The 26,079-nt window shown below is 32.2% G+C and overlaps 3 protein-coding genes across 3 annotated transcripts; 2 read left to right on the forward strand and 1 right to left on the reverse strand.

Annotated features, from left to right (window-relative positions):
- The first annotated feature begins 10,963 nt into the window (after window positions 1-10,963).
- LOC112040779 (TMV resistance protein N-like) lies at window positions 10,964-12,268 on the forward strand. The gene has a single exon (XM_065768055.1). It carries the CDS (start codon window positions 11,606-11,608, stop codon window positions 12,104-12,106), a length of 501 nt encoding a protein of 166 aa, XP_065624127.1. The 5' UTR covers window positions 10,964-11,605; the 3' UTR covers window positions 12,107-12,268.
- A 2,646-nt stretch (window positions 12,269-14,914) lies between these two features.
- Window positions 14,915-17,961, forward strand: LOC136065207 (serpin-ZXA-like). Its single transcript, XM_065768054.1, has 3 exons — window positions 14,915-15,280; window positions 15,542-16,303; window positions 17,641-17,961. The coding sequence occupies exons 1-3, from the start codon at window positions 14,915-14,917 to the stop codon at window positions 17,959-17,961; spliced, it is 1,449 nt and encodes a 482-aa protein (XP_065624126.1).
- A 1,258-nt stretch (window positions 17,962-19,219) lies between these two features.
- On the reverse strand, window positions 19,220-23,606 carry LOC111991560 (endoglucanase 9). Its single transcript, XM_065768056.1, has 6 exons — window positions 23,333-23,606; window positions 21,949-22,452; window positions 21,508-21,657; window positions 20,980-21,091; window positions 19,937-20,100; window positions 19,220-19,843 (listed from the first exon to the last, which is right to left on the reverse strand). The coding sequence occupies exons 1-6, from the start codon at window positions 23,546-23,548 to the stop codon at window positions 19,511-19,513; spliced, it is 1,479 nt and encodes a 492-aa protein (XP_065624128.1). The 5' UTR covers window positions 23,549-23,606; the 3' UTR covers window positions 19,220-19,510.
- Window positions 23,607-26,079: the final 2,473 nt, after the last annotated feature.

Genomic DNA, 26,079 nt, shown 5'->3' on the forward strand with positions numbered 1-26,079 from the left:
CTAGCTCATTAAATGAGATAGATTCATTAAATTAAATGCGCGTTTTCATTGACTTTTGAAAATTAGAAACTGAAAACAATATTTTGCATGTTTTCAGTTTCTTTTACAGATTGAGTTTTGAGAACAGTTTTTGTTTTCTATCCATTTTAAGAACATTTTTTGTTTTCGGTCAAAAATAGAAAATTGTTTTTAAAAACAGAAAATAAGAGGAAAAGCTAATTACCAAACATACCCTTAGGCTCCGCTTGGGAGTTCATAAGGGAATGGAATGGAATGAGATAATCATAAGGGAATAGAAAAGAATGAAATGGAATGAAATGTATTTAAGTAAGAGAAAGGAATGGAAAAGAATGGAATAGAATGAAATTAAGTAACCTTGTTTGGATGTTTTAAAATAAAGGAATGGAAATGAATAAAAATGAATGGAATGTAAGTAATCCTGTTTGGGAGCAACATAGAGGGAATGGAATGGAATCATTTTATGACAATATTACTATTAAACTCCTGTTTTAAAATAAAGGGTTGAATATATAGGAGTATTTTAGGAGTTTTAGTAAAAAAATCATTAAATCTAATTTCATTCCTCCCAATTTCGGGGGGAATGAAAATTTGAGGTTTTAAGGGAATAGAAAGGAATGAGTGTCTCCTACTCATTCCATTCCCTTCCACTTAAACTCCCAAACAAGGGAATGGACTTTCCATTCCCTCCTTTAAAACTCCCAAACAAGATAAGGGAAGAATATTCTAAAATTATTCTTTTTATTTCTTTCCATTCCATTCCATTCCCTCCTCCCAAGCAAAGCCTTAATCTTTCCTACTAATAAAAACAATAAACACATTCACTTTTTTTTTCTTTCAATTTTTTTTTTCCAGTACACATTCATAAGGCACTACTACGGTGTCACCAATAACTGAGAAAGAGATTTCACTTATATCACCAGTGATTCATACAATAGCTTGTGGGTTTTGAGTGTTGACCCTTGCCAAGATTACAATGGTGTGTTCTATAACTTGGCTGGATTTGTAGAAAGGATTCCTTTGTACCTCAAAACCCATCAAACCCCTCACACTAATAGAGCTTCACTTGCTGTTTAGCCCTCCCATTTTAAGTTTTTTAACCTTCGCTCTAGTCCCTGCACACAAACGAATCCAAAGAAGAAAAACAAAATGACATAGAATCACATCTAGAAGGAGAAAAAGAAGAACACTCCGACCTGAAGAAGACTGCGATAGTATGGTGAACCTAATTGTAGGGTATACTGTTTAGTTACCAAGAAAATGCAAGAAAGTTAAAAAGGAAGATTGAGAAAATAAAAATAAAAATAAAAATAAAAATACGTTTGGTTGTCATGAAATTGTAAGAAAATTAATAATAATAATAAAATTAAGATTAAATTTGATATAAAAAAGTATTTGTAAACATTGATGTGGCTTGATTTTGCCATCTAAGCGCTTATGTGGTCTTTAAAATTTAGACATGTAAGCTTAATCATGCCAATAATGCACACCATTTGCCACGTAAGTATTTTCCGTTAGTGAGTTAACGGTAAAAACCAGATTGAAAGCAAATTAAAAATAATGTGGACTAAATTGATTGATATCAAAATGTAGGGACCAAATTGATTGTAACCCCAAAATGGTATTTTGGCCAAACTCAAATCTCCACTTTCAAAATAACTAAATATTAATCCAAACTAAAATCATCATAAATTATAAGAGAGAAAGAGGAGACTTGTGATGGAGAATAAGAGTATTCACCTTTTTTTGGAAAGCTCAAGAAAAGAACAGAGAAGCTACAATGATAAAGATATATCTTACAGATTACTGTTGTTCCCACCTCTCATGTAAACATTATTTTTTTAATTATCAAGTGTTCCATGTGAACTCCCTAAAACAAAAAAATAAATAGAAAAAAGTGGTCCTATGTATACCTTTATTACATAAGAACGTTGACAACATAAAATGTTGTGACCTGTTACCCTCGTGAATTTGCCTTTAAATGGTCAAAAAAGATTATAAAGAAAAAGTAGTATACGATAATATATAGAGAATTAATAAAAAAAATAGCCAATAGAATATGTTAATTATTGAATCATAATATTGTGCAACGGTGAAATTATTATAATTTTCTGTTTTATTCAAGTAATTTTATGTAAGCATTATATAGTAAAAACCTCACAAAATCGTACCAAAAAATATAATTTTTTTTTTTTGTTGGTAAAAATAACAAAATCTTTTGAGTTTTGAAAATGTATTCCATATTCATGAGAGAAAAAAAAAATCATCAAATTATACCCTGACCACAAAGAAAAGAGAAAGTATTAAAACTTTCCAAATGTAAAGATTGAAGGACAATCAAAATTCACAAGTGGCTAACAAAAAGAAAATCACTTTTAAATTTAGTCCGCATTTGGTTTCATTTGACAAAAAGCAAATGATTAAAGGCCTACCTTTAAAAAAAAAAAAAAAATTGAAGCATTGATGATTTTGAAAAAAAAAAAGAAAACAAAGCGTGCAAAGAAACAGTTCAGAAGAAACGTTGCACTTTTATTCCTCTATTATTATAGGCCTCTCTCTCTCTCTCTGTTCGTCCTAAGTTTTCCTACGAAACAAAAAAAAAATTTCACACTCACAACAGTTCCACTGCAAAACCAACATTTTATAAAGAAAAATGTTGCGACTTATCACCCTCGCGATTTGCATGAGTCAACAAATAATTTCCACAAAGTTAACTAAGGGTCTGTTTGGATAGTGTTGGATATTTTTATAAAAAATATTATATTTATTTTGATACTCATTTATGTGTATAAAAATTATCCCTTAATGTCAGATACGTTGAATACTAAATTTTAAAATTCAAATTTAATTCAAAATTTGAATAGCTTTTGTCAATGATTTTAATCAGGAAATTTATGAACATTAATGTAATATTAATACCATAATTGCCAGTATATTTGGTTTTATTATCTTTTTTTTTTTTTTTGAGAAACAAAAAAAATTGGGGTCTTTATGGTCATATTACACCTCCGGGCAGGGAGCCAGTAGCCTCGGTCAGGGAGTCCGTAGTCGGTACCCGTTTTGTACCCTTTGTGTAGGAGTCACTTCACATATTTGTGAGTACACCTTACCACTAAATTTACCCACTAACGAAAGCCTGCGGGCAGCGGGACTCGAACTTAGGTGTGTTACACGAAGCGTCCGAGCCTTACCCACTCAGCCAAGCCCTCGTTGGCTGGTTTTATTATCTTATTTGAATATGACATAATAACGTCATATATGGAAGAATTTCAGCACTTAAATATATAGTTATTGCTGAATTATTTTATATTATCATATATATACAAATGTTTAATTATATTATATATTATATATATATATATATATATATAAAGAGGCCATTGATTATATTTATTAATTTTAATAACATTTTGACTATATAATTGATATCAAATGTTTTATTTTCTGGCTAAGGACAAGCAACATATCTAGTTCTATATATATGGAAAGAAATAAAAGTTTCAAATACACACATTTTTATTTTAGAAAGCTACAGACTTTTCAAAAACAATTTTTTATTGTCGTAAACACTTATCATCTATTGTTTTTTACTACTCACAAAATTATTCTATTTTTTACAAAATTTTCTGGGAAAAGAAAGTACTATAGAGAGCTTATATCCTACGAGCAGTGTAGGCTCGCAAGGATAATCAGCAAAGGTGGCTGAGCTATTGTGTCCTAGGGGCAACGTGCAGAAATTATTTGTCTAACTACATCGGATATACCGTAGACGGCACGATTTGTCTCAAGACAGTGACTTGGTCCACGCCTCATCTCTGCCACCTCTTTTTTGGTAATATCAAATTGTGTAATTTCCAAGGAAAATTCAGGTATTATTTCTCCTTTATTTCCAACAAATAGAACTTATTTTGTTGAAACTAAAATCTGAAAACTAAAAACACTGTAACAAAATAATTTTTAAATATGTGAATAGTGCCGTGAAACCCATTTTTAATGAAAAAGTAGCTGAAAAGTGAAGTTTGTGAGATCCGTGAATAGTGCACGGGTGCACTATTTATGGGAGAATAATCAAAAGTTGCGGCTTGAAAAAAAAAAAGAAACGCGCGGAAGCAAAACACATACGTGAATCCAAACAGATACTAAATTCAATTTTTTATTTTGGTGAAAAAGTGTATAAAAATACGTGTAATATTCTTTAAAAACTGAAAACATGTGTTTAAATCTATATATCAAGGGTCCATAATCATCCCTATCTTTGTTGCTTTCTCACTTGAACATTAATGAAGAACTTGTTGTCCCAACCTCACTTGATTGAAAAAGTAGCGTGTAAGAAAAATTGATTGATTTCATCGATGCTTTCATACTTTCTCTTTAAAACACATACTTTTTGCTATAAATAATAGAAGGTCTAATTTTTTTTTCTTTATTAAAAGAATGCTTAGAATATTTACTAAATACTAGCTGTTGCGAAACTATGCCCAACTTTCAAGGACTTTGTACTTGAAGATATACTACTTACACCAATATATTCCATTAGTAAGTATCAATTAAGTTACAAGACTTTTATATAATTTATTAAAGAGAAATGCTACATACACAATATTTTCATTACAAATCCTTGGTAGTTTGTTGTTATTGGTTTGTTGTCCATTAGTAAGTATTATGAAAATATTGTGAACATAAATTTCTCTTTATTATTTGAAAAGTTAGGGGAGGGTAAAAGAACTTACCTTGATATTCAATGGTAAGAGGCTTCGACAATAATGGACAAGTTTGGTGTGGGTGCTATGCAAGATATTCCATTCACATTCATATTCAATTGAAGCCATGAGTCACCAAATAGCTTCCACGAAACTGAGGTTCCATTCCATTATTTCCATACAAACTTGAAAATGACTTTTGCATGTAGGGTTGTCCCTATCTTTGTTTCTTTCTCACTTGAACATCAATGAAAAATACTTGTCATCCCAACCTACAACACGTTCAATTAAATGGCTAGTATCGTGTAAGAAAAATTGATCGAATTCTTCGTTGCATTCTTACTTTATCTTTATTGCATGTAGAGTCATACCGTGTAAGAAAAATTAATCAATTTCTTATTAAATTTAATGCACCGATTGATTATCATTCTTTTTTTTTATTATTATTATAATTACTATTAAATAAATCAATAAGAAAGAGAGCTTGATGGGCCCAGCCACTATTCTTTTTCAGTTCTAAAAGCTATCAACTTTACAAAATTAGCCCATCTGACTTATAAAAGTAGCCCATGACAAATAAAATTATTTCATGTAATTCTTTATATTTTTTCATATTAAGAATGAAATTTGTGACACTTTACTGATTGCACCATTGATTTTCTTCTTTTAATAGACTAGTGTATTGCAATGTATTAAAAAAAAATTGAATTTTATGATTTTTTTTTTCATACTTTGGTCTCCTATTCACATTAGCTCATGAAAAAATTTATATCTATTTTAACATAAAAACCTACTTTTTTTATTTTACATATTCACTTTTTAAAACACATCATATCAGATTATCTACTTTACACTATATTTCTTTAAAATATTAAATTTTATTTATTTTTTAATAGTTTATCTTTCTTCACAAATAATAATCACCATCTACTTTATTCTTTCATCCTTGACATACATAAAAAAAGAATAAAAACTAAATATAATATGAATAGTGCTAGTGTAAATTTACATAAATATTGTAACAACAATGTATTTTTACACAATTTTGCATAGTCTGATATGAGTGAATTTTGGGCTTGGTTGACAAAATGTGATACGTTTTCTATTATACAAGCACTGATGCAAGTGCTTTGAAACTCTAAATTTTGGTTCCATCTCTACATAAGAGTGACATATGTCATCTTACTATTGTTGATTCAACGAAGTTTGTATTCAAATTTTGTCTTATGACTAAAAATATATGTGGATAATTTTATTAATCACCACGTGGTGAGTTAAAAGAATTTTCCTTCAAACTAATTGAAGGTAAACTTCTTCTTTACTTTTTTTTTTTCACAATTTAATAAAGAGTAATGCTAAAGGCACAAACACTTTTACAAAATTTTTACAAACTGCTGATGTGAGATTCTAATAAATTCTTACAGGTTCTCATCTAGATCCGCCACTAATATCACACTAGCAGTTTGTAAAAAAGTTTATAAAATAGTTTGTGGCGTTAGTATTTTTCCTTAATAAAATAAAGAATAATTTTCACAATAATTTTTTTTTTTAGAAACAAATATACACACATAAGGGGGAGAAAAATGGCTTTTAACACAAAAGTACATCACAACTCCACTAAAAAATCATTGTAACTTTTAAGGGAGGGTGAGACAAGTTATACTACACACAACACACTATTTTAAGTAATGTGAGACAATTGCTCATTTTTAAATAATATTTTCACAATAATTTGATAATAAAAATTATGTGTTAAATTATTAATAGTAAATAAAAAAATGATATAAGATATGAATTTTAAATGGAAATTGATAGTGGATAAAACCAGTTTGGTTGAACACTTTGGCTTCGATGGGCTACAACGTTTGCAGAGGCCTGAAAAAGAAGAAAAGAATCAAAGGAATGACCGGGGTGGACCGGTCCAATATCCTCCGATGGTGAAGTTAGTGCCTTCCCTCCTGGAAATCTAACTGTAATGTAAGGATCTCTGAATATCATACATTTACATAATTCGGACCGGTCCTTATATAGGGTACTTTGGGGCGGTTATTTGGTTCAATAACTTCCCCCAGATTTGTGGAATCCGGACGTAACTTCTTTAACGGTCATAACCGCTGCTAGAAGTTACATATTTGGGAGAAATTGACGGGATAAGCACCGGTTGATTAACCGCTTCAAAACCTGCTAAGTATCGTGTGGTCGTCCATGTGCAATGCTTATGGACGACCCTTTGTCATGCTGTTCTTTGGTCGTCCATGGGACTCACCCGTGGACGACCTTTTTGACTTGATTACGGGATCTACCCAATTGGTCGACCTCTCAGGGAAGAGAGGTCTGGACGAATACGAAGACGACCTATGGGGCTGGTAAAGGAGGGAAGGGGCATTACTAACTTCCGTTGGGTCCCCAGCCCAGTTTCCAGAAATGACAAAAAATTCTTGTTTCCAGAGCCTATCAGACGAGTACGGCCCTTTATTAAACTATACTGAGAGCCTCTGGACGAGAACTGGTAAAAATCAGCTGATTGTTTTATTTCGGAGGGCTATAACAGTAAAGAACTCGTCCACTGTTATAGGACGATCCCTTCCAATGCCTCACGCCATAACACTTGCATGGCAACTATCGTCCTCCAACCGTTGGGATTAAGCTGGTTAGGACCAACACCTAGCCTATGAAGAAGACCTCTACAAAATGAATTTAGGGGAACCTAAGGCCAGCTAAAAGATAAGACGAGTATACCCCCAGACCAGAGGAAGGTGAACAACACCACTCTCATTCCCTGGGTAGACGAGGTCCAAATTCGATAGGAATTTGGTATCTATCTACTAATGTTTTTAACTTAGGAGCGTCTAAGAGGGACACTACCTCGGGTGCACAGCTATATATGATATTTTCTCTTCCTCCTTCTCGTCCTGAGAAAGGCTGGGTTGTGCTCTGGACGAGCTAGCCCCAGTTCCAGAGGCCATCCTGCGTTGCATTTCCTGAAATTCTTCTAGGGAAACGCCAGGGACCCCGGACGAATACTGCTCGTCCGAGGAACTACTACTAAAGCTAGTGCTACCCTCACCACTCTCATAACTTCCAGACGAGACGTCCTGATATTCGTCTACCTCTCTCTCCATGCTACTAGACGAAGACATAACTAAAATGAAGATCAAAACAAAACCTAAAGGAAGAGGAAGTACCTGAGAACTAAGACGTGCTAGACGAGAGTCATGGACGAGATAGCTGAAGGAAGTTTTTGAGAAAGGTGAGGGGCAAGAAAGAGAATGTACCTATTTATAGGGCCAGGAGTAGGGTCAGCGAAGCGACACTGTCCACTGAGAGAACGACACGTGGTAATCGCGTGGAAAAACGTAATCGATTTAGTTCCTCCACGAGTTAAACCATGACACGTGGCTGTCCAGAAGGGATAAAATCCCAATAATATCCCTGGACGACACCCTGGACAAGGGGCAACTGATGGATAGCGAAAAAGTCATCTCCTATTCGTCCAGAAGGGTCGTCCATGACATGCAGTTTGCCAAACAACTAGGCCATCTCCTATTCGTCCAGACCTCTCTTCCCTGAGAGGTCGACCAATTGGGTAGATCCCGTAATCAAGTCAAAAAGGTCGTCCACGGGTGAGTCCCATGGACGACCAAAGAACAGCATGACAAAGGGTCGTCCATAAGCATTGCACATGGACGACCACACNGAAGCCATGAGTCAACAAATAGCTTCCACGAAGTTGAGGTTCCATTCCATTATTTCCATACAAACTTGAAAATGACTTTTGCATGTAGAGTTGTCCCTATCTTTGTTTCTTTCTCACTTGAACATCAATGAAAAATACTTGTCATCCCAACCTACAACACGTTCAATTAAATGGCTAGTATCGTGTAAGAAAAATTGATCGAATTCTTCGTTGCATTCTTACTTTATCTTTATTGCATGTAAAGTCATACCGTGTAAGAAAAATTAATCAATTTCTTATTAAATTTAATGCACTGAGTGATTATCATTTTTTTTTTAATTATAATTACTATTAAATAAATCAATAAAAAAGAGAGCTTGATGGGCCAGCCACTATTCTTTCTCAGTCCTAAAAGCTATCAACTTTACAAAATTAGCCCATTTGACTTATAAAAGTAGCCCATGACAAATAAAATTATTTCATGTAATTCTTTATGTTTTTTCATATTAAGAATGAAATTTGTGACACTTTACTGATTGCACCATTGATTTTCTTCTTTTAATAGACTAGTGTATTGCAATGTATTAAAAAAAAAATTTGAATTTTATGATTTTTTTTTTTCATACTTTGGTCTCCTATTCACATTAGCTCATGAAAAAATTTATATATATTTTAACATAAAAACCTACTTTTTTTATTTTACATATTCACTTTTCAAAACACATCATATCAGATTATCTACTTTACACTATATTTCTTTAAAATATTAAATTTTTTTTTTTTTTTTTAATAGTTTCTCTTTCTTCACAAATAATAATCACCATCTACTTTATTCTTTCATCCTTGACATACATAAAAAAAGAATAAAAACTAAATATAATATGAATAGTGCTAGTATAAATTTACATAAATATTGTAGCAACAATGTATTTTTACACAATTTTGCATAGTCTGATATGAGTGAATTTTGGGCTTAGTTGACAAAATGTGATACTTTTTCTATTATACAAGCATTGATGCAAGTGCTTCGAAACTCTAAATTTTGGTTCCATCTCTACATAAGAGTGATATATGTCATCTTACTATTGTTGATTCAACAAGTTTGTATCCAAATTTTGTCCTATGACTAAAAATATATGTGGATAATTTTATTAATCACCACGTGGTGAGTTAAAAGAATTTTCCTTCAAACTAATTGAAGGTAAACTTCTTCTTTACTTTTTTTTTTTTCACAATTTAATAAAGAGTAATGCTAAAGGCACAAACACTTTTACAAAATTTTTACAAACTGCTGATGTGAGATTCTAATAAATTCTTACAGGTTCTCATCTAGATCCGCCACTAATATCACACTAGCAGTTTGTAAAAAAGTTTATAAAATAGTTTGTGGAGTTAGTATTTTTCCTTAATAAAATAAAGAATAATTTTCACAATAATTTTTTTTTTTAGAAACAAATATACACACATAAGGGAGAGAGAAATGGATTTTAACACAAAAACACATCACAACTCTACTAAAAAATCATGGTAATTTTTAAGGGAGGGTGAGACAAGTTATACTACACACAATACACTCTTTTAAGTAATGTGAGACAATTGCTCATTTTTAAATAATATTTTCACAATAATTTGATAATAAAAATTATGTGTTAAATTATTAATGGTAAATAAAAAAGTTATATAAGATATGAATTTTAAATGGAAATCAATATTAACAATTTTTCGTTTAGACTTTAATAACTCTGTTTTTTAAAATAATAAAAAAAGTTAAAGCTGATTCTTTGTGATTGTCTTTGAGGGCATCACGTTTCATTTAAGATTATTTTAATCTTTTATATGTGTAGTTTCAGTCTTTGACAGCAACAGGTTTGCATTAATTTTGTTTAACTTTTATATACGTTCATATTTTACAGACCCTTTTTAACGTTTTTCAACCTACACGCAAAGTATACTTTTACGTACAAGAAGTTTAAGTGTAAGACACGCTTATGTACTAAGAAACAATAAAAAATTCAGCAAAAGAGAAAAAAAAATTGTGAGAGAGAGAGTACTCAAATTATTTTTTTTAAAGCTCAAGGACAGAAGTCACAAAATGTTTGCACATGAATGCGTGTTGTCAAAAAAAAAAAAAAAAAAAGAAGACTCCCACTTTCTCCCTTTGTGGAAATTGCAGAAAATTGCAAAACGCATAGGAAACCCTTGGTGAAAACTTGCAGAACGTGTAGGACACCCTTGGCGGAAAATTGCAATGAGAAAAATTCCAACCACGCACCATTAAGTCAAGAATCAACTGACACTCTATAGTCATGAGTCAACTGACTCTTTATAGCGACTATATTATTATTATTATTATTAAAAAAAAAAATTAAAAAAAGAGTCACTAACTTTTGAATAGAATATATATATTGTGAAAAAGTGCCAGCACTTGCATCAGTCGGCGAAATTTTTCTTACTATTTTACGCTTAAAACATATTTTTTATTTATTTTACACTAAATAATAATATTTTTTAAATTTTAAATTTTAAATTTTAAATTTTAAATTTAAATTTAAATTTTAATTTTGTTCCTATCTTTTTTTATCATTTCTTTTGTATTTATCGCTTTTTCTTTGTTTTTATCTCATTTCTCAGAGACCAAGCGTTGTCCTTCTTCAACTTCTTTCTTCTTCCTTTCACGGTGTGACGGTAAACACTTCCTTCTTCCTTTCCTCACGGTCAAATCACCTCCCTCCACAAGCGTCTTCTTCTTCCTTTTCCTCTCATGGTCAAATAATTTATCCACCACAAGCACCAATCTCCACCACAAGAATCAAAACCCACAAGCACGGACTCCGTCGATCCACAAGCACCGATCTCCGCCGCCAACACCGATTCACAAGCATCTAGACCCATTTCTTATTTCATATTGTAGTGAGTACTACTTCTCTTTTTCCCTATCAATTCCATATTTCCAGTTTGATTTTTTCTTTCTGAGATTCAATTCTAGTACACTTGTTGTAAATCATCATTCTTTTGTCAAATTTCCCAATCAAAAGTTCGTACTCAAAACCTTTCAAATTTAGTGCCCTCAACTCCTCCGTGAACCTCCACTTGAATTGCAAGCTTTCATTCATCTTTTATCATTTCTGTTAATTTCGTCACATCTTTGATCTTTCTTACCTTCTGCTCTTCTTTTTTCATCTTCTCAATCTTCAATCAATAGATCATATCAATGGTTTTCTTGACTGAGGAAGGAGCCTTTTCTTCTTCTTCTGCCCACCGATGGGACTATGATGTCTTCTTGAGTTTTCGAGGTGAAGATACTCGTAATAATTTTACAAGCCATTTATATAAGGCTTTGTGTGATCAGGGTTTTAACACCTTTATCGATGATGACCTTCCGAGGGGAGAAGAAATTTCAATGAAACTTGTTAAAGCCATTGAATCGTCAATGATTTCAATTGTTATATTCTCTAAAACTTTTGCATCTTCTACTTGGTGCTTGAATGAACTCGTCAAGATTTTTGAGTGTAGGAGGAGTAATGGCCAATTGGTTTTTCTAATTTTTTACAAGGTGAGCCCATCAGAAATACGTAAACAAGATGGAGAGTTTGGGATTGCCCTAGCTGGACATGAAGAAAAATTTAAAGATGACATAGAAAAGGTTCAGAGGTGGAGAACAACTTTAACTGAAGCAGCTAATTTGTCTGGATTTCCTTACAATGATAGGTAAGTATTTAATTAAAGACTATTTTGGTGTGCTTTTATTAACTACAAACTTTTAGTGTTTTTCTATTTGTAAATTATGTCGTCATTGCTGACATTAAAGATGGGAATGGTGGTGGAGCAAGAGGGTAGGGACGATAAAGGTTAAAGGGAAGGCTTTTTTTTTTTTTTTTTTTTAAATAATTTATTTTTAAAACTGGGTTGATGCCAAGGATCTTAGTCAATAGTTACGTTTTTAAAGACCTATAGTGGCGTTTTTTTAACTCGACTTTCATGAAATCAATTTCATTGAAGTCGAATTAAAAAATGTCACTATAAGTCCTTAAAACATTACTATAAAATGCCACTATAGGGTTTTAGAAAATTTTTTTTTCTAACTCGATTTATCATAAATCGAGTTTTAAAAGATGAGCATTTTCCTCATTAATTTGGAAAAAAGGAGAATAAAGCTATTTAATTTGCCCGAAAAGGGCAAAAACCCATTTTGTCCGCTACATCAGTGAACTTCACGTTGTGGTAGTAACATAGTGCACGAGTAACACACTAACTCTTCATTGCATATCTTAATAATAGGTGTTAGACAAAATACGTGGTGTNCAAAAGTAAAAAAAAAAAAATTTTATCTTAAATCTTAAATAAATAAAAACCATTTAGATCTTAACAAATTTGAAATAAACTAATAGAAAATACATAGTTTACCTTGTATATTTATATTGTTTCTAAACAAATGTGTACAATATTGTATATTTTTTGCAAATGTGTATAGTATCATTATCTATAATGTAAATCTTACATTGATTCTAAACAAACGTGTATAGTATAATTGTCTGCAATGTAAATCTTGCATTGATAGTACAATGTGAACATATAGTTGTCCTAAACTAATAAATAAAAGTATTTTAAATAGTAATAATTAAAATTTACTTAACATAATTAACATGTTCATTATATTAAGAAAAAATATGTCAATTGAATCTCTAATTTTTTTTTTATTCTACTACTAGTATGTACTATAGACAAATTTGTAATAAGGAAATCGTGTAAACCGTAACATTCATATTTTACCTAAGATGTATCTTCTTATTGACCCCCTTAGAAAAAAATCTTGGAACCGCCACTGGAAGAGTAACATTTTTTATAGATCCTTTAAGGATTTTAAGGTTCTTAAGATCTACTGTTAGAGAAGAGATAAACAAACGTTCCCATAAAAGACCCACATAACATAATGAAACTAAACGCACACCAAAATTCTTAGTTTTTCTCTAATCGTTAGACCAAGCTTCCCTCAAATAATTTATCAGGTCTTCCTCCCAAGACCCAACAGAATCAAAGATCCTTTTTTCTTTTTCTGAAGAACGCAGATAGGAAATAAATTCTTGTTTGTTGATGCATGTTAGATGAAAATGAATGCAAGGGGGAGTTTTAAAAAGTGTTCACAGCTATTTTATCAAATTTAATAGGTACATAAATCTTACAAACCGACTAGGAAGTATACATTTCATTTGGAGTGTTGTACTCATGTCGAATCCGTGTTAAACCTACATCGTAACGGTGTCATATTTACCATAACATATTATAAATTTTCAAAAAAATTTCGCGTCGCTGTATCATACTCGTACCCATGTTTGTGCCTGTGTTTGTGTATCCTAGCAAACAGACATAGATTGAAAATACATATGCATTTTCTCATTTCATTAGGTACTTTCTAAGCATTCCTCTCACATATATGATAGATCCCACTAATTAAATTTATAGTGAGATCTACCATGCATGCGTGAGGAATGAGCGCCTCGTTATTGCTTTTCAAAAATACCAAATAATTTTTCATTTTTATCCAAAGTGGGCACATATATACTCGTAGTGGTAGGTAAAAGCCGTAAGCCATAATCATAGCTGAATGGATTGCTACCCTACACCCAAAAAAAAAAAGCTTTCTCTTGTTAATAGTTTGATGTACTTAACTCCAATAATGTGTCCTACCATCTAACTCTATGCATATCCGTTGGTTCAAGATCTAAATAATCACTTTAGCATAATCACTCTTGCCTTAATGAAAGCACTGAGCAGTAGTAATTAAACATCGAAAATTGAAAGGTGTGCAGATTGTCACGTACACTATAGAGGATCATGTTCCTCATAAATTATATTCCAAAAAAAAAAAATTGACGGTACAAAAATTGACAATCGTGGTGTTGAAGGTTATCCACAGAAAATGCCCTTGGAGCCATATTTTTTATTAGTTTAAAAGACAAAACAACAAAATCTAAAATGCATCAATAAAACTAATTAAGAAACTTATAGCTCTACTGATAAAGGGTTCAATTCTACATTTTTTTTTTGGTAAACTGGTTCAATTCTACTCTCGCTTAAAGAACCAAGAGACAATAAATATAACAATTTTATTTATTTTTACTTTATACTCACCTAAAAATGGACCAAAGTGGACTGAACTTGACTTAATAGACTGAATTGGACCGGAATGAACATAAGTGGATCAAATAGACCAAATGCAATAAATTGGACCAACATGAACTGAATTGGACTGGAATGAACCAACGTGGAGCAAAATATACCATATGGACCAAATTCGGCCAAAATAGACAGAAATTGACCAACTGGATTGAATTAAATATATGGAATTGGACCGCACCTTTGTCTCGCCCTTTACCGATGTGGGACAACAAAACAATTTAAGCGGATACAATCCCACATTGGAAGGTTAACTCACTTTTACATACCTTTTGTTCATATAATAATTCTACCAGAACCCTTCACTGTCAAACACATTGGTCTTAAGTCAGGACACAAGGAAAAGATGGAGAACTGTTTGCTCATGGCTAGGCAACTCATGCTCGACCAGATCAGTAAGGGGCGGAACAAAAATTTCGTGATGTCTCCAATGTCAATCGTCGTTGCATTGAGCATTCTGGCTTTTGGTTCACGAGGTCGCACGTTGGAGCAACTGCTGGACTTCCTTGAAGCAAAGGACATGGATGATCTCAAAGCCAAGGCCTCTCTGATGATGTCTGCTGCTGCACCAGCCGAGAACACCAAAGGTCTGATTCTGTCTTCTCTTAATGGGGTTTGGATTGATCAACGTTTCGCTATAAGACCCTCCTTCAAGGAGATTGCCGAAACCGTTTTCAAAGCAGAAGCCAACGCTGTTGACTTTCTGAATGAGGTATGAAACTCATCTTTTTCATCGCAATTAATCTTTGTACTGTGCATGCATGGACTGTGGGTTTTTTACATTTAGTTCTTTAATATTACTAGTATATGAAATGGATGATGATGCAATTAGCTAGGTTGGTATAATTACTTAAGTTTGAGACTTTTAATATTATACCAATTGTAGTATCGTGGTACATGCATGAACTACTTATTGCTGAAAACCGAAATATTTTAATATTTTTAATCGATCAACTTTGAAATATTTTTACAGGCTGAGATAGTAAGGAATAAAGTGAACTTATGGGTTAAGAATGCGACAAAAGGGCTCATCAAAGAAGTTCTCCCACCTGGTGCTGTTAGTGGGGCAACAATAATCATCCTTGCCAATGCACTCTATTTCAAGGGAGCTTGGTTATATCCTTTTAATGCTAAAAGGACACGACCAAACAAATTTTATCCCCTTGTTGGAGAACCAATTAAAGTTCCCTTCATGACCGGCACAACAGAGGTGAAACATTTTTTTGGATCCTTCGAAGAATTTAAGGTTCTTAAGATCCCATATAAGGAAGGACAAGACAACAGGCGATTCTCTATGTATGTCTTTCTTCCTAAGGAGAAAAATGGGTTACAAGATGTAATTCAAAGGTTTAATTCCAACCCAAAGTTATTAGATAAATGCTTTGATCTACAAAAAATACATCTTTCTGATATGTTGATTCCAAAATTCAAGTTTTCATATGGGTTTGAAGCTAAAGAAATTATGAAAAATCTTGGATTAACATTACCTTTTGAGACGGTTGCGGATTTCACAGAAATTATTGAATCTCTTGAAAGTGGAAAAGTTTTCGTCTCCAGCATTGTTCAAGAGTCTTGTATTGAAGTTAATGAGAAAGGTACAAAAGCTGCTGCTGCTACTTGTGTCTCTGTACAGCTCGCTTCACGTCCACCTCCACGACCAAGTTTTGTGGCAAACCATCCATTCATGTTCATGATTAGAGAAGAGATATCCGGGATCATATTTTTTGTTGGAGTTGTACTTAACCCCCTTTTAGGCTAATTGATATATGTTTATGTTAAGAGGTTATGTTGAGTCTCTTCAAAGTTAAATTTTATAAGGATTTGTGAATTCAAATTTTAGATACTTTATTTTGTTTGTATTTTTATGACATTCTTTATATATATATATATATATATGAATTCAAATTTTAGATACTTTATTTTGTTTGTATTTTTTATGACATTCTTTATATATATATATATATATATATATAGAGGCTTAAGCTTAAGATCATCTTATCACTAACCCAATGAACTTTGGGTCAAATGACAATTCTTACTCTCATGAAAATAGGTGGAGGGTAAGGTTATAAGTTTGAATAGTACTGCAAATTAATGTGTTACTATTTACCATTCCAATAAATTTAATAGAATCACAGAGATTAAGATTTAATTTCCCTTCAAAGAAGGCATGAGACTTAATTCTTATAGTTCTTTCATCTTTGTAATAAAATGATATTTATATAAAATTTGTGTAATTTATAATGTTTGAAACTTTTATTTTGTAAATATATATTTATTTAGATAAATTAATTGAAACTTTCATACGTAGCGAGCAAATTTACGACTAACAAAAAAATATTTACAATGACTAGCTAATTTTAAGTTTGCTAATGAGTGAAAGAGTGACTTCTTCTAAATGTTTGAGCCTTTATAGGTTTGTGACCCTGTTTCTCTCTAATTCAAATCAAATTTTCCAACTCTAATGAATGTTGTTAAATATGTATTAGTGAGGCTGTTAGTGTCTTGAGATCTCATGTTTTATCATCTTCCTCTCTATGGCTGTGGATCAAGTCGTGCTAAAAGATTCAATTTTAGAAAAATCGAGATAAATTATCCTTAGGTTTGGTTAAAGGTTTTTTTTTCCTATTTCTTTTGAATTAGTCATTCAAATTATTTCAACCGAGTTTGATTGTTTTCTGGATTCGAAGCAAGAGCTCTCTAACCACTGATAAACAACAGTTCGGCTCCTATCTCAGAGCGGCACCACATTCTGGCTCCATATCAAGACACCCAACAACGGCTGATTTGGAAAAGGTGGCTGAACCGAAGAGATTCTACTCTTCCTAAAATTCCGGGATTGAGTTTCAGGGATAATAAATCTCCTTCAAAACCAGCTGGTTCGGTAACGTGCTTTCTGTCCTGAAACAACAGAAAATTTCCGCCACCCAGCACCGTTGGTTGCCCATAAAACACCCTCCCAATATTATCTCACCAGTCCTGGAATCATTGAAAGAAGCTACGGTTGATTGCTTGTTTTGGGCTGTCCGACCTGCTGCTGCAACCGCTGCACCCCTTTAGCTTCCAACTCAGCGACATAAATGGAAGCCACCCCAAGCGAAGGTCCTCAAGGTTAATTGCAATGGTGCTGTTTTCTTGGAATCAAACAAGTTGGGTATTGGAGTCGTTGTTCGAAACAGCAATGGGCAGGTCATCGATTCAATGTCACAACAATTGAATCAAGTGTATAAGTCCATTGAAGTGGAGGCCATGACAGCAATTAGAGGTCTAGAATTCGTGGCAGAGCTGGGCTTCGATAGAGTGGTAGTTGAGGGTGACTCAAGCTTCGTGATGAAAGGTTTGAAGACGAGCTTGTCTTCCTATGGTTTGCTTATTTCGGATGTGTGTTTTTGAGAACCTTTTTTCTGAATTATCCTACTCTCATGTTAAGAGAGAGTATAACAAAGTTGCACATTATTTGACTAAACTAGTAGTAAATTACTCAGATAGTGTAATATGGATGGAAAATGTTCCACCATCAGTTTATTCTTTTGTTCAAGTTGATTTAGCCGCCGATTTGGAATAAAATAACTCAGTCTCTTCCTTCTCAAAAAAAAAAAAAAAAGAAAACTATATATCCCTTATTAATAATTTTTTTCATAATTGCTTTAAGTCACTATAACATTCTTAAAATTTTGAATTGTAAATAAACTAAGCTGTTTATGAACAACTCAAACTTTTTTTTTTAGAGAGTTTCAACCTTGACTTGTGAAAAAACCATTTTTGTGTTCGTTTATTTAGTAAACAAGTCAAACTCAAGCTCAACTTTAGGCTCGATTATTAAATGAACAAAACTTAAACATAATAATGTGTTCATGAATAAGCTCGTGAACATGAGAGTTCTAATTAATTATATATAATTCTATATATTACAAAATATATTTATATATAGACTTGAAATTTGGTTGTATAAGTTTTTAAATTGGTTCATACGATATACAATTATTATTTGTAGTTTATTCATAACTTTTTTTTTTTTTTGAGAATCTAGTTTATTTATTACATAAACAATCCATATGTAGTAAAAATTCATAAATTTATAAATAGTTAAAACATTTTAACCATGATTTTACTATATATAGGGAAATAATAAGTTAATCAAGTAACTCATGAACAAGCTCAAGCTTGCTTGACAAGTAAATGAACCTAGCCAAAACATGTAATTTTATTTAAAGATGAGCTTGAGCTTGGTTCATATTCAAAATAAAATTAAATAAACAAATTTAAACGGTTAATACTCGACTCAGCTCGTTTGGGCATTACTCAAAATAGTCAATTAATTGCTTCTTTTTTTCACATATATTGTCCTCATTTTTGTCATTATCTCAGCGCTTTTGGTGCTATCGATAATGAATGATGTTTGCCACCATATCTCATGACAATGACTTCTTTTTTTCTTTAGAGAAAAGATAGTTATGACAATGGCCGGCTTTATAATTTGTTAACATTGAAATATTTGAGGGTTGATATAGTAAGAAATGAAGTGATTTATCATTTATGGGCTAAGAATGTTATTAGGGCACCTCGAATAATTTCTCCCACCTGATGCTATTAATAAAGAAGCGACGCTCATCATCCTTGCAAATGCAGAAAAACCACAAAGGTGAAACACTTTTATGGATCCATCCAACAACCTTTAAAGTTCTCAAGATCCCATATCAAAAAGGACAAGAAACAGTCAATTTTCCATATGTGTTTCTTCCCATAATAAAGATGAATTACAAGAACTAATTCAAAGGTTCAATTCACTGACAATCCGATTATCGGATTACACTGAAAAAAAAAAAAAAAAAAGCCAAACATAACCATATAATCAACATATTCTTAGTGTACGTTGTGCAATGCATTCTTCTTTTGAGACAAGAATGTATATACAATGAATTGGTAGTTGATGAAAATCCCATCAAGTAGTGGAGCTCCCAGAAAAGTATGCTAAAGGTCCAACAATAGCAGCATTGATATAAGTGGCAGGTTCTGAATGACTATAATCAGTACGATCATCTGGGAAGCCATCATTTTGGTTTGGACCTCCTACAATGGCTCCAGTCAAGATGTTAGGATTAGGATTTGATGTATAGAAGAATGGTTGGAAACCACCATCGCAGCCTATAGCTTGTGCATGACTTGCCAATGAGGGCAAGGAGGATCCTCTGTGGTGAATTCTCTTTGGAAAGTATGCCCCATATCCTACCATATATGACATTTTCAATGGGTTCACACCTAATATATAGTCAACCTGTAATTTCCACAATTTATTCTCTTTAGAGATAAGAAGGGAGATAGAAACAAAACAAGTGAAAATTAGAACATAATTTCTTTAATTACTTGCCTGTTTCTTTGCAAGGTTTCTTAGGGAACTTGAAGTGACCAAAAGGCTGCCACAGTTAAATGTGTGTTTTGTCGCAGACATGTACTTGGAATAAGTTGTGAGCAAGAATGTTATGGAAGTAACATACTGAAGGTTGCTTTCAGGTAACTTGTACATGAGCCCACCTTCATTTTAGAGGGTTTTGTGGTTAGTAATATATCCAAATTTGAAGCAGGAGTCAAGGGGACAAAATACGCACAGAACATTCTAATCAACATATTTGCTCTCATATCTAGCTTTAGACTTAAGAGTAGAGTAGACATTGTTTTCTAGTTGTTTGCGAGGACTGAGGAGTCTCCCCAAAGCATTGTACAGCTCGTGCTTCATTGATGCAAGTAAGTTTTTCATAATTATTAATTGTGAATTTCTTTACTTGTAATTAATGTTGTATCAAAATATCATCTTAATTGAGGCAGTTTCGAGCCCACTTGAAATAAATTTGAACAAACTGTATAATAACTGACCTTTATAATGCAATTGTAGATAAATAATTTGGAAAAGATTGAAAAGTGGTGCACAAAGTATCGTAAAAATTTGGCTAAAATCTAAAATATATCCTTTAAGTTTGGATAACTTTTCATTTTCATCCATAAAGTTAATTTTTTGTGACTTTAGTCCTTAAACTTTTATATTCTTATCAATTGGATCTTCTGTCCAATAATTGTCATTCAATTTAGGAAAACAACATCGCATTAGATGTTGTGATTCCTACAATTTTATAAGTAGTAATGGACAGAATAACCTACTTAAGAGAAATGTAAATATTTAAGGGCTAAATTGACAAAAACAAACTTTAAGGATGAAAATGATAATTCATCCATATTTAAAATTTTAATTTTAAATTTATCTAAAACAATTGTAAAAGTATTTTTAACATGACAATTCTATAGTGGTTCTTCATAAATAAAGGGAAATGATTACATATTTGTGGACATATACCAAACTTAATAGAAAACTCACGACACCACAAAATTACTATTAAAATTGTTAATAGCTATCTTTACCTTGTGTATATTGTGTACTTGTATAGGGAGAGTTGGGCAAAATCCGGCACATGAAATCTTCAGCTTGTTGCTTGAATGAATCAAAGTTCTTATCATTGTTAAGCAAGGCTCTCTACATGAAGGAAACCAGCATATCAATTGTTAAGAGAGACATTTAGATGAACTTTGTTGAAGTACTTATTAACTGAAAATACCATATAAAAAAAATTTTGCTTTTTTTTGGTTTGGAGATTGGAGTCCACTAAAACAAGCTCAAATTTTTTTTTTTTTTTTTTTTTTAAAAAAAAAAAAAAAAAAAGAGTTGGCTTTTTTGGGTTTGGTAAATGTACTCGTCAAGCTCTTTAACTAGCCTTGATAGAAATATTTAGATTTACTTGATTCAAATATGTTAAAAGTTTATGAAGAGCTGAAAAATATCCTATTACTTAATTACCACTGACACAAATTTTATATAGAAACGTAAGAAGTTGATAATGATATTGTCAGTAAAATTTATTTAGTTTTGCAATACAATAATAGCTCTTTTACCCTGGATAGGAGGACATGAGCACCAGCATATTTATTGTCCCAGCTGAAGATATCTGTTCCATCATCAGCTCCCAGTGATTTCAAGAAATTGAAGTAAGAAACATCGTTTGTAGCCCTTAGAAGCCATGCAGCTCCCCAAAGCAGTTCATCCTACAAATGTTACATGAACAGAATTGATAAGTAAAGAATATCAAACAGTAATAATTTATGGATGGCAATCCATTGGGCTGGAATACCAGAAAGACATTAAAAACCATCTTATTGGACTACTTTATACTGGCCCAATATTTTGACAGTTGGGCCTTTTTAGGTTCCCAAAGAAAGACCCACTAGTTATTTCACAAAATGGCCATAAACAGCAAAGTAGGTTCAATTAACACACTACATAGGAACCATATGTACTTATGTAGCATCATGATTTTCAACTACAAGCAGTCTTACCTTATATCCAGAATATGAACAATAAAATGGGCACACTGCAGACCCAAGTGAATCGCTATAGGCGCCTCGATATTGCATTGCAAATTGCATGACACTTTTTGCTGTTTTCAATAGCAATCTTGAGTATTTTGGATCAACCTTCCTAAAAACCATGGAAGCAGCAGCTAATGCAGCTGCGGTCTCACCAGCCACATCTGAACCTGGGTTGCTAGGAGAGACCGAGTAAACGGACCGAGCTGTGTCCATGTCCTCGGGCCGCTCCCAACACTTGTGATCCACGTTTGGATCACCAACACCAACATAGAGCTTACCAGGGGTAACAGTGGCACATTTTAGGAAGTAGTCAGTGGCCCATCTGATTGCGGCCCTTGCTTCTTGTAATTGGGGGCCCATTTTCTTGCCATATTCTAGTGCGCCCCATGATAGCATAGTGGTGGAGAAAGCCATTGGAAAATTAAATTTGACATTGTCCCCAGCATCATAGTAGCCTCCAATTAAATTCACCTGCCAAATTAAACAAAGTATTTCTTTTGATCTCACACAAACAATTGAATTATCAAAAGATAATCATAAAAATAAGGAACACCAAACCCAAAAAATAAGTAAATATATCATATCTATAAAACCGTTTCATGAAGTACCCCTCTCAGAATATATGAATCTCGCATATGTAAAACTCACATGTTGTGAGAAGAGTATTTAATAAAATGGTTTTATAAGTTAATATTTTTTTCAAATTATTTTCTTTTTGTTTCAAGAAATAATGGACCATGCAAGTTATGGTTTATTAAACTTAATAGTTTATCACTACCATCACATTTGTGGGGTTATTTTAAATAAATGAGAAGAAAAGGAAAGAAAAAAATTAAAATAGATAAATCCTCCTAGTAAAAGTGTGGTATCAAAGTTAAAACATATACAACTTGAATTAGCTTAGCATGGATTAAAGGCATCCCTAGTGACAAAACAAAAGTAAGAGCCTTTTTTTTTTTTTTTGGAGAGAGAGAGAGGGGATTTCAACTTATGACATCCGCTCATGATGATATCTCTTTATCATCAAACCAAGACACTAATCAGTTTTTGGTGTAGGCGGAGATTGAACCCTAAATCTCCTACACAACTATCAGAAAATTTACCAGTTAAATTAACTGGAACCCACAACAAAAGGTTAAATTTAAAGAGTCTTATAAGTCATAACTTAATAATAATAATAATAATATTATTATTATTATATCTCTCTATGAGGAAATTAGATTCAAATATTATATCTCATTTGTTGCAAGTGAGCCAACAACAAAAATAAATAAATAAATAATAATAATAATAATAATAATAAAAGGAAGAAAGAAAGAAAAACAAAAGGTTGATAATGGCAATAACATACATGGGCAAGAAGACCATCAGATAGGCCAGAGTTGGACCTCCAAGTGATTTGCTGGGTTTTAGGGAGGCTCCCAGACCTCTGGCCTTGGAAGAACAATAAGGACTTTGCTAAGGCATCTCTATAGTTGGGATTGCCTTGGACAGTGTCCAAGCCAATTACAAAGGAAGACAAGAAAAACAAGAGGCAGAAAGAAGCTCCCTTAATCATGATTCTCATTGGTACTTGCTATTGCTAAAGCACCAATGCGCTCAGTTTGTTTTAACTTTGAATTAGTTTTTATGACTTTGATTCAACAATGACATGCATTTATATAGGAAGACGAACCTCAATTACTATAGCGTATATTATGGCTTTTCTTGCATGCATCATTTTGTTTATTGTAATTATATTAAATTGTTACTTTTAAATTAGGGTTTTGACTTTTCATAGGCCTAGCATCTTGTCTCAACATTTCGGGTTTGGCCAAATTCCAAAAGATAAACCCCAAATCCCGCTCCTGTTACAACGGCCAAATGGCCCAAATCCCATCCACCATAATTGTTAATGAGTAATGTTAGACTTAGAAATAAACTTTTTTTTTTTTAAATCATAATAGTTGACATAACTGGTTATAATTAGATTCTCCAAAAAAAAAAAAAAAAAAAAAAAAAAAAAATTAAAANATTGTCAATCACTCATAACTTACCACTTTAACAAGTTGTGAAAAAATATAATGAAATAATATATACATACATACATATATATATATATATATATATATATATATATATATATATATCCTTTTTTGCATTTTGTAATCATAATTTTAAACCTAATAGGCTTGATAGCCCATGCAAAAGAGAGAGAGAGAGAGAGAGAGAGAGAGAGAGTGAAATGTGCTTTTCCTATATATCATTGAAGCACTTTATAAAAGTATCACAAAAATTCTAATGTTGTCACTCATAAATCCCTCCTTTTCTCGATGACATAGTTTTGGTCGAATATTTCAATGCATTAAATTAAATACGATGTAAACACGTCCATACCCATCAATTAAAGTTGATATACATAGATCATTACACATTTAGTACTATCATAAAATGAACCATAATGAATGTAGATGGCAATTAAGAAACACATTGAGACACTCCCGCACTAGTGCCACTCATATGTTGTTCTTTGTTGGTTTCGTTCATGCCCGACCATTAATGAAAAAAAATAATTAAAATGCCACGTCAATGGAAAAAAGAAAGTCCATGATTAGTGATTATGGGTCTTTGTTTTGGTGGGAAGTAGCCAACCGAAACCAAAAAAACTGCAAAAATAACGGCAACCTTTTCCCTCGTTGAAATTTGCAATATTCCTTTCTTTTTGTCAAAATGTCAGGGTAAAGAGAAGGCGCAAATGGCGCGCTTTTACTGGCCTTAGATCACGCTAGGAAATCGGCGCCAAAGTTATTTAATCAAATAAAATAAAATTTTTGTTTTAATTTTTTTAAAAAATGATTAGAGTGTGAGAATGAATGAGTGAATGTTGCTTTTCTTAACGTAGTTGCTTTCACTTCATTCTCGTCTTGGGATCTTATCCACTTTGTTCCCATGCTTTAGGACTAAACTTTTGGCACTTATTTTATTTTTCTTGATTTTTTTTTTTCAACATTGTTTAGACAATCTTAAAGGCATAAGTTAAGATATATTTTAATTCTTTTATATATATAGATATAAACAATAGAGTTTAACCTATGATATCTACCGGTTACTGCAAGCTAAACCTTAATCGATTTTTGACGTAGATAAAATTTGAACTCTAGATCTCTTATTCGACTATAATAAATTTTATCATTTTCATCTCTTATTATTCTTAAATATCAAAAACAACACTATCATTTTGAGACTAGAATAACTAGTGAATTATTGGCAGGTGCTAGTTTTCTTTCCCAAAAAAATACACGACAGATAAAATTGAACTTATAAATTTCTAAACCTGTACTTGTAGCGTTCCCATCCTGTTAACAAAAGAGACAAATAGTAAGCATATTTTATTTCAAAAGTGGGCAATCAGCAGCAATGCGACATGTCATCTGACTAATCAATCACTGAATGCAGGATTCAAGATATTCATAATGGAGACAAAGATTTGTTTGAACTAAATTTTCATTTTGCTTTGCCCGTTTGCATCACAATTTCAAATCATACTTTTTTTTTAAAGTGTAGGTTTTTTAAACGTTACTTTTTTTTAGTATAATTTTTTTAAACAAATCTATTTTCAAAAAATTAAAAAATAAGTTGTCTGTCAAAAATTTAATAGCTCTATTATCATATCCTAATAGTTTAAATATTTTATAGTTTAAATATTTTCTTCTCTTTTGTAGCTATCAAATAATAATAATAGTAAGTATTACCAAACCAAAAATATGTACCAGCAGGTACTCTGTTGCCTAACCACTAGTGCAAGCTTAGCTTTTAACCACTTGTAATACGAATATCTTACATTGAGGTTAATTTTGGCACCTTTAGGCTAAAAGTGGGTTAATTTTTATGGGTACGATGACATGTGAAACACATTTTAGATTATAGGCTTGTCTTGGACAAATTATGAAGCTCCTTCATTTGTCTTTGCATGCGCATATATATTACTTATTAGTGAAATAAACTCAATCAGCGGGAAAGGTAACCCAAATTAACAAAAGATTGATCGGCTGAGATGACGGCTAGCCTCATGCTTTGCTTATTTCTTTGACAACTTACGTTACTTTTTTTTTTTTTTTT

Source organism: Quercus suber, unplaced genomic scaffold, assembly GCF_002906115.3.
Source record: "Quercus suber isolate HL8 unplaced genomic scaffold, Cork oak 2.0 scaffold_883, whole genome shotgun sequence".
NCBI lineage: Eukaryota > Viridiplantae > Streptophyta > Magnoliopsida > Fagales > Fagaceae > Quercus > Quercus suber.

What these genes read in the sequence shown, in the direction of transcription:
- LOC136065207 (XM_065768054.1), top strand. Translation starts at nt 14,915, where the DNA reads ATGGAGAACTGTTTGCTCATGGCTAGGCAACTCATGCTCGACCAGATC. An exon ending in CTGTTGACTTTCTGAATGAG is followed by an intron (nt 15,281 to 15,541) that starts GTATGAAACTCA and finishes ATATTTTTACAG; the next exon opens with GCTGAGATAGTAAGGAATAA. An exon ending in TCATATTTTTTGTTGGAGTT is followed by an intron (nt 16,304 to 17,640) that starts GTACTTAACCCC and finishes CTTCCAACTCAG; the next exon opens with CGACATAAATGGAAGCCACC.
- LOC112040779 (XM_065768055.1), top strand. Translation starts at nt 11,606, where the DNA reads ATGGTTTTCTTGACTGAGGAAGGAGCCTTTTCTTCTTCTTCTGCCCAC.
- LOC111991560 (XM_065768056.1), bottom strand. Translation starts at nt 23,548, where the DNA reads ATGAGAATCATGATTAAGGGAGCTTCTTTCTGCCTCTTGTTTTTCTTG. An exon ending in CTCATGTCCTCCTATCCAGG is followed by an intron (nt 21,092 to 21,507) that starts GTAAAAGAGCTA and finishes TCCTTCATGTAG; the next exon opens with AGAGCCTTGCTTAACAATGA. An exon ending in GAAACCTTGCAAAGAAACAG is followed by an intron (nt 19,844 to 19,936) that starts GCAAGTAATTAA and finishes TGGAAATTACAG; the next exon opens with GTTGACTATATATTAGGTGT.